The sequence below is a fragment of the Temnothorax nylanderi genome, unplaced genomic scaffold (genome assembly GCF_030848795.1).
Source record: "Temnothorax nylanderi isolate EJ_2023f unplaced genomic scaffold, tnyl_v1.0 TNYL_tig0190_pilon, whole genome shotgun sequence".
NCBI lineage: Eukaryota > Metazoa > Arthropoda > Insecta > Hymenoptera > Formicidae > Temnothorax > Temnothorax nylanderi.
The window spans coordinates 116,451-131,012 of record NW_027249252.1 but is presented as its reverse complement, the minus strand read 5'-3'; the positions used below and the strand labels follow the sequence as shown (position 1 = coordinate 131,012).

General features: G+C 38.6%; 3 protein-coding genes across 6 annotated transcripts; 2 read left to right on the top strand and 1 right to left on the bottom strand.

Annotated features, from left to right (window-relative positions):
- Positions 1-122: 122 nt before the first annotated feature.
- LOC139778630 (uncharacterized) lies at positions 123-4,647 on the top strand. Its single transcript, XM_071716681.1, has 12 exons — positions 123-447; positions 1,178-1,255; positions 1,333-1,427; positions 1,520-1,597; positions 1,685-1,831; positions 2,121-2,196; positions 2,278-2,465; positions 2,597-2,741; positions 2,913-3,128; positions 3,390-3,508; positions 3,830-3,965; positions 4,108-4,647. The coding sequence occupies exons 1-12, from the start codon at positions 136-138 to the stop codon at positions 4,423-4,425; spliced, it is 1,908 nt and encodes a 635-aa protein (XP_071572782.1). The 5' UTR covers positions 123-135; the 3' UTR covers positions 4,426-4,647.
- On the bottom strand, positions 2,974-8,742 carry LOC139778626 (uridine-cytidine kinase-like 1). Of its 4 annotated transcripts, none has more exons than XM_071716671.1 (11): positions 7,843-8,742; positions 7,634-7,758; positions 6,720-6,890; positions 6,489-6,595; positions 6,195-6,365; positions 6,044-6,115; positions 5,705-5,956; positions 5,420-5,629; positions 5,056-5,241; positions 4,662-4,974; positions 2,974-4,419 (listed from the first exon to the last, which is right to left on the bottom strand). In XM_071716671.1, exons 1-10 carry the CDS (start codon positions 7,920-7,922, stop codon positions 4,663-4,665), a joined length of 1,686 nt encoding a protein of 561 aa, XP_071572772.1. In that variant the 5' UTR covers positions 7,923-8,742; the 3' UTR covers positions 2,974-4,419; position 4,662. The 4 variants fall into 4 exon arrangements, with proteins under 4 accessions (XP_071572772.1, XP_071572771.1, XP_071572770.1 ...); XM_071716670.1 differs by having other exon boundaries at positions 2,974-3,520; positions 7,843-8,741; XM_071716669.1 differs by having other exon boundaries at positions 2,974-4,974; positions 7,843-8,741.
- A 2,793-nt stretch (positions 8,743-11,535) lies between these two features.
- Rab10 (RAS oncogene family member Rab10) lies at positions 11,536-14,497 on the top strand. Its single transcript, XM_071716680.1, has 5 exons — positions 11,536-12,270; positions 13,064-13,124; positions 13,188-13,326; positions 13,420-13,509; positions 13,615-14,497. Exons 1-5 carry the CDS (start codon positions 12,144-12,146, stop codon positions 13,798-13,800), a joined length of 603 nt encoding a protein of 200 aa, XP_071572781.1. The 5' UTR covers positions 11,536-12,143; the 3' UTR covers positions 13,801-14,497.
- Positions 14,498-14,562: the final 65 nt, after the last annotated feature.

The following is a 14,562-nucleotide window of genomic DNA, read 5'->3' as shown; positions in this document are numbered from 1 at the left end:
TGAATTACGTCTTCGATCTTCCGAAAGATCGCTCGGCGAAACCGAGGCAGAACCAGGCAGAACAGCCCTGGCGATCGCACGAGGCAGATCGCGTGAGTGATTCTCGTGCAATAAAGTTGTCGACGCGGAACAAACATGCCCGGAGGTGTCGTATTCTTGGTCTGCATTCCCACTCTGAGCCACGAGCACGAACTTGTGTTCGGCGTGCCGCTGAAGTGCTCGAAGAAGATCGAGAAGAGCAAGAATAAGATCGCGGCGCCGAAGGTGGACCTTCGTCTGAAGGAGGCGAAAACCCGCGCGCAATTACTCACGATCGAAAACGGTGGTCACGGTGACGACGATGTCGACGACGACGACGTCGGTATCGACGTCGGCGTTGAACCTAGGAAACGTTCTCGCGGATACCCCTCGCGATCGAAAACGCCGGTTTTCGTGTCGATGGAAACGGTAACAGTATAGAGAATATTAAAAGATATAGATGTTACGCAGTATGAAGATACAAAAGATAATTATAATACCTTGATGGAAATATTTTGCTGAAAGTACTATGAAATCAATGACAAGTAAAATGAACGTTATTGGAAAATTACTTAATATATTTCAAAATAAATCATAATTTTTTTCCCTTATAAAATGTAATATATAATACTGTGAAATATAAAGAAAGTTAAATTACACAATTGAAATATAATAACAAATTTTTTGAGATATTAGATATCATAAAATTTACTGAATTTAATTGAAAAATGAATTTTTACTGAAATATTGGTAGAATAATAATGAAATGGGGTCAACTGAGAGAGAATTTTAAATACATTTCAGTAAAATTGTATTATATTTTTTGTAAAATATTTTCATCAGGGTAAACTATCAAAATTATGAATAAATAAAATATACCCTGGTGGAAAAATGTCTCAGAATTTTTCATCAGTCTCAATTCTTACAAAATTTCTGAGAATTTTTTTTATTAGGGATATGTTGCTAAGCAGTTACATATTCGTTGTAATTATAGATTTCTTATTTCTCTTTGACCCTTTTAATTTCAAGATTAATTTCTTTACTAACTTTTTAGTTTCTAAAAAAATCAGGATCTTTTTCGGAAATATTTCTACAATTCAATTTCAGATCGAGATTCATATATACTTATCAAATTATATGGTTTGCTCAACTTTCGCAGGTACTGGAAGAGCTTCTCAAAAAACTGAGAGTAGAGCACGTCGTGTGGTGCAAGGACAAGGAAGACATGTATTATGAGGTATGGTAAGAGTTGCGGATACATTTTTATCTATATATATTTCCAAATGTCAATGCAAACTGGCTTTTTGGTGAAAGGTAATATTTCCGGTGCCCGCCGGAGAACCCTGCGAAAATTGCATACATTGCCTCACCGAGATGGGTATCGGCGTTAAAATGAACTCGATAGTAAGGTGATTTTTACGCTGAGCTAAAAGAAAAATCGCACGAGCGAGCTCCAATGCGCTCGGAGTCATGACTTTGGCTATTGATTTTTTATTTTTAGCGTAATCCCGACGCAATGTACGTATAGCGGTGTGAACGGTGCAGGATCGCTGGCTGTCAAGGACGACGTTGCTCGCAGGTTTCTCTAATTGACTTTTGCTAATGAGATTTAAGAGCGGAGATACATTTGTGAGATATTATCTGACACGCGTTTCCTGCCAATCAGACGGAAAGAATCGGAGGACCGTAAGAACGCTTGGAACGATTTCGTGGGATCTATCAGATCGAAATTGACGGTGAAACAGGTGGTCGATGGCGTTCGCAGTGGCGGTGATCTTACTTTCGATTACATGTGTCTGGTATTAACCGCGGAGTAAGAAAAGCCAAACTACCCCTATTACCCTTATATACATTATCTCTATATAAAATAAGTAATCAAAACAGATTTCCGGTAAGTTCGTCCGTGACCACGAGAGAACAGTCCTCTAATGTTATTTTTAAAATTCCTCTTGTCACTCATTTAGCGATTTTTATTTTATCATATTTTTCGGATTGAAGGCATTGTAGAATATCGAACATAAAACATAGACTTTATGACGTTTTGCCGCAATAAGTAAGTTGTGTTAACAATAGTCAACTATGTGAAAATTACGATCTTACAGCTGCCTCGCTGCACTTGGTCTCGTCGAGAACAGTGCAACCAATGTCGTCGCAGCCATGCTGGTTTCTCCCCTCATGGTAAAATTTAATGCAACTTTGCTAGTCGTCAAACAATGTTCGCGCGTCACCTCACACTTTTGATCGTCTCGTTGATCAAAGGGACCTGTGATGTCTCTGACTTTCGGGACGATCATAGCCGACAGAGACCTGCAACTGGTCGGCCTGAAGAGCTTGATGCTCGGTATCTTCGTATCAATACTCTTCGGCTTCATATTTGGCCTCATCCTCGGTACAACCGAAATGCCATGGGGTTATAATGATTGGCCGACCGATGAAATGAAGGGCAGGTGGATATATCACAGAAAAATCAGACCAGACATGCTACTATTAATAATAACGCAGTAGATTTCATGCAGCTTTTAATTATATAAAATCGAATATAATTATAAATTTTATCTGAAAGTGACAATTCCTGTAGAGGCAACTATAGATCGCTCTGGATGGGTGTTCTTTGGGCCCTTCCGTCTGGCACAGGTGTCGCAGTCGCTTTACTGCAAGGCAGCAATGGACCGTTAATTGGCGTCGCCATATCAGCTTCATTACTACCGCCAGTCGTTAATTGCGTAAGAAAACAATATGCATATATATCGTAGTAAAAAATAAAGCCTATATAATAATAATTAGACATATGCTGTTTAAAGATATCTGTTTTTCTCTCTTCTTTGTTCAGGCAGTCATCAATGATTAGTGTAATTACATTGATCGAACTGAAAGCTCGTTTTTATTTTTCGCAGGGCTTATTTTGGGCTCTGGGATGCATATGGCTCATATATCGGCCTATAAAAATGCCCCATATCAAAGGCGAATCTTACACAAACTTTAATAGTTCCTATACATATATCTACAGTGATTACTTGCCCGTCGAGTTCTTCTGCAACGGCATTATCAGCGCGTGTCTGACGTTTATCAACGTAATGTGCATCTTTATTACGGCGATAATCGTCTTGAAGGTAATTAAAGTTAGCACGCGACATAGCTCGTTAATGGCCGAGAACAATCGCAAATTGCGGCTGTAATTTGCATCGTTCGTATTATTACGTCACTAACACGACATACACGTGGCGTCGTTAATTACAACTTCACCATCGGCTTACGCAAATTACATCGCGATACGACAAATTCGCCGATTGTGATAAATAATATGTGTAATCCGCTCTTATCGCATATACGTTATTTTTATTTTTATCGTAATCACTTGCTTGCGACCGCAGATTAAAGAGGTGGCCGCACCGTACACGTCCACACCGGAACTGCGTCGGTTCTGGGAGCACGACATCCGACTGGTTCGCGATAAGAATATCTCTAGAGATAACAGTTCCTTGGATTCAAGGTAAAAAGATAACTGCAAGTGTAAATATTCAAAATTATGACATTACACTATATCTTATTCTACCTATACGAGTCATAAGTATAATAACGTAAAACAATGGCTGCATTCCGATATTCACTGTCAGTACTAAAAATCTATATTTTTCTATATTTTACGTCACGTATATTATAGATTTTCAGTACTGACAGCTGCTGACAGTAAATATCGGAATGCAGCCTATATATATTATGATTATAATGTATATAGTTAATTATGTTATATATATTATAATTAATTTAAAAATGTAATGATTTCCCCCATTAAAATACTCATTCGAATTAGTTTCTACGATGGGCTGAGTAAAACTAAACAACGAGCATTGGAACGTACGCTAAACGAAGCAGTCAGAGAAGCGATAAATGACGAAACTTTCAGAAAAGTACAAAGACTTAGTTATGGGCAACATGGACCGGAAGAGGTATTAATATCACATCAATTTGAATATTTTGTAATAATATCTAATTATTATAAATAATTATTATAAATTTTGTAATATATAAATTAGTATATATTTATATTCTTTAATAGCCTTCTTTAACAGTTTTTTAAAACGATTATAGATTGGCTCTCGGTTTGGTCTTCATGGTCGCGGAACCGCGGGTAGAGGCAACATAAAAGATAATGGAAACGTCGAGGAAATGATGAGTGGAGATTTACGGTCGCACAAAAACTTAGCGAATTCTGGCAATACAAGCGAAGACTTGGCCGCATTGGACCGTTTAATAACGTATCTTCTGAGCCCGCCAAGCAATACCGGTGGTAGCAATCTGGATTCGTGGAGACGCTCTCATCGAGCTAGTTCACGAGGCTACAGACAATTGCGTGGCACTGCTGCCGATATCGCGGAAACCGGTGGTGTTGGCACAACGCCTCTTTAAGCACAAGTTGACATTTAAAGCCAACAACGCATATGAAAATAGCAGTAGAAAAGCTGATCTTGATTTGAATGTCATAGATGTAAGATAAAACTAATAAGGATGAGGCACATATATAAAAAGTGATAAAATAACGTAATTTTTGCTAAAGATGTGATAGATTATTGATATCTACATTTGTATCACAATTTACACAACGTAGCGAATATAAGAATTTTAAATAGAGATCTATAAATCACCTTAATCATCAGATGGCTCAGTGCCGAAGTACCTGTCGCCAAAATTGCCGATACCGGGCAGTACATAGAACTTCTCATTTATCTCGGGATCCAACGCGGAGGTAACGATTTTCACTCGCGGGAAAGCGTATGCAATCGAATGTACGCCGGATTCGGCCATCAGCAATGACGCCAGCAGCACATTTTCCTCAGCAACGTCGTGATCCAAAAGCACCCTAATTGCCATAATAGCAGCAGCACCAGTCGCAACAGTGGCATCCATCAATATTACTCTGTAGTCTTTAATGTCCTTTGGTAATCGGAGATAATATAACTAGATACAAGAAATTAAATGAATTTATCGTCCTGCGACCAAGAGTATACTTGTGAAGGAAAAATCTTCAAGTTCACTTACTTCGGGCTCGCCAGTCTGCTGATTAGTCTGGATAAGAATTTTTCCTATGCGTATATCCTTGCACACGTCCCGAACAGCCTGCTCCATAGTCTCGCCGGCGCGCAATATCGACACGCCGCATATCTTGTCCGTTGCACCTCGCTTGCCACCGTACAACACCCCTTGCGGTGTTTCGACAGTTACATCCTTCATATAAAAATGATATATTATAACATACCCAGAAATTAGGCGCTTGGCCTACAATTCTTATCCATAAAAATTGCAATAATTATAATAAAATCAGTTTAAAGGACTGGTAAAACGAGAAATCGACAAACAAACAGACAAATAGCACTGAACAATGTTCCTGTACGTTTGTATTTACCTCAAAAGGCAGTAGAGACAACGCATATTCGATGACTAGACGAATCAAGCGCTTAGAATAAAAAATAAATTCATCTCTATAGGTCTCCTTATTTCGTATAAACGTGTGAAGACCCTTTATCTGTGGCGTGTCCGGAAGTAAGTACAAAGACGAAGGCAACGGCTGACCGATATACGAATGCGCCAATTTCTCCCTTAACTTGAAGCCTCTCTGAAAGTGGCATAGAGATCGTTAAAACCGGTAATAATTATGTAATAAAGTGCAAAATAAAAGTTAGAAATTCACCAACTGAAGTTGAGTATGAACGTGTTGCACGATTAGTTCAATCGCCACTTCGTTTTCTCCTCCACGCGGCACAATGATATCCGCATGAACCATAAGAGGCGCTATGTAATAATAAAAAGCCGGCTGCACGTGCTTACTGTACTGTTTTAATACACCCTCCAAGTCTCTACCTCTTTGTGAAATATCCCTTCGTAAACGCCTGGCCAGTCTGACGTCCGCATCAGTATCGACGAAAACTTTCATGTCGCACAGCTTGATGAAACGTTTATCTATTTTGTTACTCACTTTCGACATTTTTTCCAACCTTTAAAATTAATTTATCTTTTTTTACCGATTTACCTTCAAGACGTCCGTATTGTAAAACGTAAGTATTCCCTCGAAGATAATGACATTGGCGCCATACATGGTTTTCTTCCAAGCAAAGAAAAAAAAGAACTTGTACAAATTAATTTCTTACATGATAAGTAAAAACCGCAACCAATCAACTTACCGTTCTACTTTCTCTACGATGCGTTACAAAATTATAAATAGGAACTTCTACCATGCGTCCTTCCTTCAAACGCTGCAATGTAGTCTTGAGAAGTTCGAAATCGAAAGCGTCAGGGTGATCAAAGTTGTACTCGTTGTGTGCAGCCATCTCGTGCTGCTTCTCGTTTAATACCTATAAGACAAATATTCAGTAATGTCTACAGCCATATTATTTTCCATCATGCTAATGACAAATTTGTTAAACTGTAAAAGAAGATATTTCTAGTAAACTCTATTGATCAGAATATTTACGCACTTTATAAAAGGAATCCATACTAAGAAGGGTCACCCACGGTACGTCCAGAGATTCTATAATTTTAGTTGCCACTGTTGTTTTCCCAGAAGCGCTGCCTCCACAGATACCTATCGCAAATATATTCCCCAATAATAAAAGTTTATAATTTATTTCATATAGAAAATTTAAATCACGTATCGAGTTATAAATTAAAAAGCAATTTAAATTAAATTAATAATAAATACTACTAACCAATTACAAAAGGTTCTACTTGTTGACCGGCCGAATTATACCAAGGCGGTCTACCAGCTGTATAAATGGTTCGCGTTTTGCTCCTGAGAATAGATTCCGCGGACGTCTTCTTACTTGATTGTGACATGCTAGTAGTGCGCTGCCTGCGTGATCGTGGTGATTTTTGAGAACCTGTTATAATTATATAATATACTTTTCTTCGTTATTTCTAAGTAATAATCAATACTTATTTTTATCCCTTATGCATATATAATTTTTTTTTATTTTTTATGATCTGTGAAAGGATTTAATTAATAAAAGGAATGGGAATAGGATTAAAGGAAGAGAACCTTCTATATATTTTGTATTGGCTGTCCTCTAGGAGTTCATTAAGGAACTTAAGGGGCATTGGATTGTTTGATTTTCCTTTTACAGGTACAGCTTCATGGAAGTATTGATTCTGTAAACAGTGCATCTATATAGGACTTAAATATAGGATGTATTAAACTATACATTATATTCATATACGTTACTTATAAAAGCATAAGCTCATATTTTATCTCGTTACAATTATTTCATTCACTGATAAGATATTTTTATTCCCGATGCAATCTATATTAAGATAATTGATTGTCAATGGATAACTGACTTAATATGTTACGGACCATTTCCTTATCAACTACATATAAATAAACTGAATTATGCACTTGCACATATGTAAGAAATTTATCATCAGGTACATCAATATAAGAGGATATCTTTTACTACTTAGTTCTGCTAACAGGTTCTACTGACAGGTTTTGCTAGCAAATAAAATAAATCGCTACCACATGTGAAATTAAACTGAACTCTCTTGTGCATGTGATATAAAGTCGTTCTTCAGGAATATCAGGTTGAGAAGCCTCGCGAGAGAGCCCGCAATAAATGGGATTTACCTGTGGACGGTGGCCTCGGAGATTGCGGCGTGCCGACGTCGGAGTGCCTGTAATGCTCGACATCCTCGCACAACTCGTCGGCGAGAAAAATCTCGCGGTCGTCCAGGCACACGTCACCGTCCTCACTAAAAATTTCAACGAGCATACAATAGAATACTCATTGATTTCCAATAAACGTTGACAAGAAAAAAAATATGCTGCATAATTACGGAAAAGACTCTTCTCGCGCATACCTCTCGGAACTCGCCGAGCTCGGTGGCTCGAACGGGAGCTGCATCTTAGCTGCCATATTCCGTCGACTCCGCTGATCCCGAGCTCGTCAACACCGACCGACAACGTGCGCGTCGCTGACGGTCACCCGAGTCACCTACGATCTACTATGTCGTACGTAAACGCCCTCGACATACGTACACACTACACAGTGCACGTCGTCGTGGCGCACAGCACTGCACAGCACTGTGACTGTGACGTGCTACTGTGACTCAACTGTGAGCAGTGTCGCACGTTGCACGCGGGCCACGCGGTCAGTGTTCCCAGTTCCCAGTTCCCAAACCGTGAGAACCAATTCGATCATCCTAGCGTCCTAGCTCCGTTTTCGCGCGCGTGCGTATGAACGATCACGTGACAGTCTCCAACTCCACAGTATCGTGCCTAGAAGCGGCACAGGACGCGCTTTGGGGACCACACACATTTTTACGTCTTTTATTACCGTTCATATCGTTATTGAAGTTATTTCAGAATTAATAGCATCTTATTATCTATTTTAACACATTACTGATGTCATTTCTTGTAATTATTAATTAAGCGATTTAAGGCGAAGTTTTCCATGCGCGTATTCACGTTGTTTAATAATTTCGTTTTCTGTCAGAATACTGATAAAGTTTCCTGAACACACAAAAATACTTGTAAATATCCTCAAATTCTTAAATTAATAAAAATGTAATTTATATCTTTACATATCCGCGGTTGATTTATATTTGTTACAGAAATGAGAGAAACTGCAGAAATATCGTACAAATAATTGGCACGCTAAATAAATGTTTTAAGCAGTTAAATAACATTGTAAGTAGAAATGTTTCTAAAATTTTCTTTAATCATCGTATATATTATAGTGTGTAATGAAATATATACGCGATGAGAGAGCCGAGCACTAAAATTTACGTATGTGTGTGAGATATTTTTGAGAACATTGGTCACGCGCATTCTCATTACAAGAAATCGCGCGCATGCGAGAATGTATAAGTCCCTGTGATAAAATATATATGTCTGATTCATGCGAAACCTTGGGGTACGGCTACTCAGCCCTAGAAAATCGATCTTGAATTACGCATTCTTATATAATATTACGTTATTTTTATTTGCATTGTTAAGCTACTGTTGCCGGTCAAATCTCGATTTTGTACCCCAAAAAAGATGTTGTAAATTTAGAAATACTGAAAAGCAGTGTCGTTTTCCTTAGATCTCTTTTTTTTTCAAGAACTGTCCAACTATATAGTTCTTGCGAGACTTTAGCGGCTAAGTTCTTTCATATAAGATTTCTTCCTTGTCTCTTTTATCTTCGATACTTGAGCATGCGTATACCATACCGCAGACGTGCGATGACAATAAATATGTATATCATGGAGCAGAGGCAGCGGCGAAGGGGGGACGGAGGAAGCTCCCGCCCACGTGGGCCAAGTTAGCTATCTTTGGTATGTATGTTTGCGAAAGAGCAGAGCGAGACCAACGCACAGGCACGCTTCGAATATCATAGCTGCGTATTGCAACGAAGAAAGAAAAATATATGTGCCAGTTTTCACGTCTGAACCGCAATTAATATGTATGACTTTGCTGTTCGACGGAACTGATAAGAAACATGGAAATCGAGTAACCGACGTCATAATCTACCTTACGTCGATGTATCATATATAATTATATGATATCAGCAATTAACGCGGCAATTAACGAGAATACAAGAAGGCACGCTCGTATGCACTGAAACTATAAATACAATTTGTATTAAATAAAATTATGAAATTTGATTAATTAATCCATTAATATCCATTTCTATCAATGCAGATTAACTTTGATCTCAGTTTAACTTATTTTTTATCTTTTTCTAGTTCTATAAGAATATTAGAACTAGAAACTGCATTGATAGAACCATTAGATTAAAGTTATATTAATTTACATTGATAGAAATGGGCACAAATGCGCATGTTTTGTATAATATACACGGAATAAATTAATACATGAAATTGAACACGTATCGAAGCGTAAAAAACGCATATCTGATATGCTGTGCATAAATCCATGCGTTAAAATAAAATATTAATCCTGTATGTACCTATAATATAATCGCGGAATAATCACTTTTTAATGTACGATATAGCAGGAAGCAATTTGATATGTATTGGAAATTCGAGAATGAGATTCTCGTTTACATCATACCGATACGGATACCTAAAGCATACAAGAGCAACATATAAATTTAATCTTCATCGAAAACAAGACATGTCGTATATCAGTTTTTCATCAGTATTTCCCGAATTATTTTTGATATTATTACCATATATAATGCCTACGTAATATCTAAAAAAAAAAACGCGCTTTTGATTTTTAATATTCGAAATATAAATAAATTTTCACGCAAATTTATAAATCCTGAAAATATGATTTATCATAGACAGAAACGTGTGTCTCACAGTATAAAATTTAAGCCGAAAATATCCTAGGTAGATCCTAATGAGAAAACATTATTTTTTACCAAATACATGGTAACGTCACATAATACAATTTTTTATTACCGGACATCAAAATAGCTATTCCAAAAGCACCTTTTTCATGTAGAAAATACAAACAATGTTAATTATAAATTTAATGATCGATTGATTAATTGATTTCCTCAAACTGTATTTTTGCAAACGATCCTACAAAAATAAAAAGTAGTTTTAAACTAAATTAGATTAAATGCATTTCAATTTTAATTTATTTATCAACTATACGGTGATATAAAAACGCATGATATTAATATAATATTATTTACGCTGATTTTTATAAGCTTTTAAACGACAAAAAGCAGTACATATTGTCTAGTTGCAATACACACAACGTTATAATGTTTATTTTCTTTTTTTACAGGAATCAAAATCAAAATCTTTAAAACCTGCATTGTTAAGTTTTTAATTTTTAAAACAATAGCGCTAAAACAAAAATTGCAAACAAAATACCTATATATATAAATTTCTAATATTTCTCTCTCTAACGAAATATATAAATCTCTCTCTCTCTCTCTTCCACATGATCCTCTCTATATATTACTTATTATTTACATAGATGACACGTTAAACATAGTTAACATTGTACACACGTAGATGTAGATTACGCGTGAACGCCCAACCTTTCCCCTCGCTGACGCGCACAATCGGCGTAGATAAGTGATCCCTCGCGATAGCGAGTAGGATCCCGTCGAAAAAGGGTACCATTACATATATACTGCAGTATCAGACCGCCGACTAGAGACCCTCGAATTAGAGTCTGACCATAAAGCGATTTTGTCAAAATTCTGCAAGAGAGAAGGATACTTATATGACTGACTGCAGACTTATAATTTTAAGACAACGTTTTATGCTTTAAAAATCTTTGTTTTTAATAACGCGCAATACCGTCTTGTGTCTCAATTTAAGTCTTACAAACGTTGACACTTTGTACACACGTTTAAGAGACACTTGAGACACAAGGCAGTGTATTGTGCGTCACTAAAGACAATGTCTTAAACATCGTCTAAAAATTATAAATCCGCTTCTGTTCAGGCCTAATTCGAGGGTCTCTACCGCCGACGGCCGACGGCGCGGCGCCGACCGACGCCGCGGCGAGTCGCACTCTCATTCAGCCGGTAACACCGGATCGTCGCTCGATCTCTCCACGTTGTCGGTCGGCCGAGCTCCGAAGTCCGAAGTAGCGTACGCCGTGTAGAGAAAGAAAGGGAGCGAGCGAGAAAGAGAGACAGAGAGAAAGAAAGAAAGAGAAAGAGAAGGAGAAATCGAGCGAGCGTGCCGAGTGCCGAGTGCCGAGCCGAAAGTCACCCCGCGGGCCGCGTCTACCCCCGATGCCGCTTCTGCGTCGTGTTGACTCCGCCGACTCCGCCGCCCGCGCCGTCCGCGTCGCGTGACGTCGCGCCGTCTTTTAATAGTCCGCCGCCTCACCGCGAACCGCGACCGGTTCGCCCGTATGATACGGCACGATACGTCCGCGGCGTCCATACACGTATATACTGTACGTCGCAGCTCGTCGGGAGTCGGGAGACGCGCCCTCGTTCGACCTTGAGCGACTATAACCGGTGCGTAACGTTCGATGTACGGAGGATCGTCGCTGCTGCTGACTGCTGATCGCGACAACCAGCCGCCGACCGTGAGCCACCGCAGCTCCACCGCCGCACCAAGCTCGTGCCCCCGTGCTCCTTTTACTCTGTTTACTACCTCCGCTCCGCCGCGGCGCCTACTCCTCGACGCGGGCCAGCCTCGGCGACGAAATGGCGAAGAAAACCTACGATCTCCTGTTCAAGCTGCTCCTCATCGGCGACTCCGGCGTCGGCAAGACCTGCATACTCTTCCGTTTCTCGGACGATGCCTTCTCCACCACGTTCATTTCCACGATAGGTGAGAAAACGAGAGAACGAGAGAGCGAGAGCGAGGGAAAAAGTGGGAACGAGAATACGAGATCGAAGAGGCCGGCAAATCGCGGAGGCTTCTCTCGTCGACGACGAGCCTGACTCGCGTTTTCCTTCCCCGGCGATTAGGTTAGAATGCGGCGCATCGATTGTGTAAATTACGGACGGCCCCGTCGCGCCTCGTTCCATTAAATCCGACCCAATCGACGGCAATCGAGCCGATCGCCGAGCCTGCCTCGTTTCCGTGTGCGAGAGTCACACAGTCACACACGTGCGTGTACGCGGCGTACGTATGTACATACGCACGGCGATCAGGATGTAATTACCAGCGTGTTTTTCTTTGAGAGCAAAAAGCAATCGGTGCACTTTGTTTTCGCGAGGTTTTAGCGGAGTCACACATCTGTTCGGAGCATATAAATATCATCGTTGCATAAGTTGCAAAAAGGATGTAACTAACTTTATAAATAATATACAACTTGTTCTCTCTCTCTCTCTCTCTCTCTCTCTCTCTCTCTCTCTCTCTCTCTCTCTCTCTCTCTCTCTCTCTATATATATATATATATATATATATATATATATATATATATATATACACAAAAGATGACTTTGTGGGAATAAAAAGTAAAAACTATAAACTTTCCACTAATGTGTCGAATTTTTATTCTCATAGTGATAATAATTATGGATAAAATATACATATGTAGTTTCTAGATATTTTAAGATATTTTATCCTTTTGTTTAATGGAATATAAGAGTAAAACTGTGTTTTTTTTCTCTCTTAGGTATCGATTTTAAAATCAAGACAGTGGAATTAAGAGGAAAGAAAATCAAACTACAGATATGGTAAGTCGTCAGGTGTACATTTAAACTTATATCTGTGTTATTTATGTGCTTCCTTATCTGCAGGGACACAGCTGGGCAAGAGAGATTCCACACTATTACCACGTCATATTACAGAGGGGCTATGGGGATTATGCTTGTGTACGATATCACTAATGAAAAGACGTTTGAAAATATTGTCAAGTGGTTGAGGAATATCGATGAAGTAAGTATAGTTTAACTCCATATATTCACAAATTTATTTGTACATTTATTAAAACAAACACGTAACAATAATTTCCATAAATATTTCTTGTAGCATGCAAATGAAGATGTGGAGAAAATGATATTAGGAAATAAGAGTGATATGGAAGAAAAACGCGTTGTCAGTACAGAAAAGGGAGAAGCGGTAAATATTTTATATATAACTTTTAGTGTATTACGGGCAACGCGATAAAACTTTTTGTCCCTTCAAGCATGGTTTCTTCAAACAAAATCTTTTTCTTGCTTATAGATAGCGAGAGAACATGGCATTAGATTTATGGAAACGTCGGCGAAGGCGAATATTAATATCGATCGAGCATTTAGCGAACTAGCGGAAGCAATATTGGACAAGACTCACGGCAAGGAACCACAAGACGCGCCCGACAGAGTGACGGTCGATCGAAGGGTAGAGAGAAGTTCGAATCGGTGCTGCTAATTTTATATATTATTTATTTTAACGGCGCATAACGAACTATATATCAGCTCGTGCCACTTGGGATAGATCCCTCGATATAGATTTAGAGCGTAATTTAAAGCATAATAACAGAAACACTTCACGACACTGCCTGATCAGGTATAATCCAATCTCACTTCTGATCTGATGAAAATACAATTTTTTTTTATGCTGCAATCGAAACAGATATTGCTAACAAAAAATTGTTAGCTGATCCAATAATTTAAAAAGTTAGGTTTTTAATTATACCTATATAAATGTCAATAGGTATAAAAGTACGCGCGCAGTTTTATGGATATATGTAACTGTACCTATAACTGTACGTGTGATATATAAACAAAATTTCTTTACGGAAGTTTGTGTGGATGGTAAGAAAAACACAGATTTCACTGGTGAACCTTCATGTAACATGCTTCATGTAAAACATTGCATCGTTGCACGGACAAAAAAGTTGTTTGTTACGAGGCTGCAATTTGTTACCAAGTTGAGTGGTGTGAGTATGAGTGTTGTCGGCTTATAAATCTTGATAATCTTTTTGGACATTGGACGCTTTCCTACGTGAATAATCGCACCACACATGCTTATTTGTATATTAAGTTAGGGAGAATTTAAAACCAAAAGCTTCTACCGTTTTGTGTACGGCCGATTTACTATAAATATAAATATTCGCAATTTCGAATTTGTCGTTTTTATTTCTTACACACACACACATACACATGCGCGCGCGCACATATATACTCTACG

Coding starts and splice junctions, on each gene's coding strand:
- LOC139778630 (XM_071716681.1), top strand. CDS start 136: ATGCCCGGAGGTGTCGTATTCTTGGTCTGCATTCCCACTCTGAGCCAC. Junction 2,466..2,596: donor ACCGATGAAATGAAGGGCAG/GTGGATATATCA, acceptor CAATTCCTGTAG/AGGCAACTATAGATCGCTCT. Junction 3,509..3,829: donor AACAGTTCCTTGGATTCAAG/GTAAAAAGATAA, acceptor CATTCGAATTAG/TTTCTACGATGGGCTGAGTA.
- Rab10 (XM_071716680.1), top strand. CDS start 12,144: ATGGCGAAGAAAACCTACGATCTCCTGTTCAAGCTGCTCCTCATCGGC. Junction 12,271..13,063: donor CACGTTCATTTCCACGATAG/GTGAGAAAACGA, acceptor TTTCTCTCTTAG/GTATCGATTTTAAAATCAAG. Junction 13,510..13,614: donor GTACAGAAAAGGGAGAAGCG/GTAAATATTTTA, acceptor TCTTGCTTATAG/ATAGCGAGAGAACATGGCAT.
- LOC139778626 (XM_071716671.1), bottom strand. CDS start 7,922: ATGGCAGCTAAGATGCAGCTCCCGTTCGAGCCACCGAGCTCGGCGAGT. Junction 7,759..7,842: donor GCGCGAGAAGAGTCTTTTCC/GTAATTATGCAG, acceptor TGAAATTTTTAG/TGAGGACGGTGACGTGTGCC. Junction 5,242..5,419: donor TGTCTCTACTGCCTTTTGAG/GTAAATACAAAC, acceptor TTTTATATGAAG/GATGTAACTGTCGAAACACC.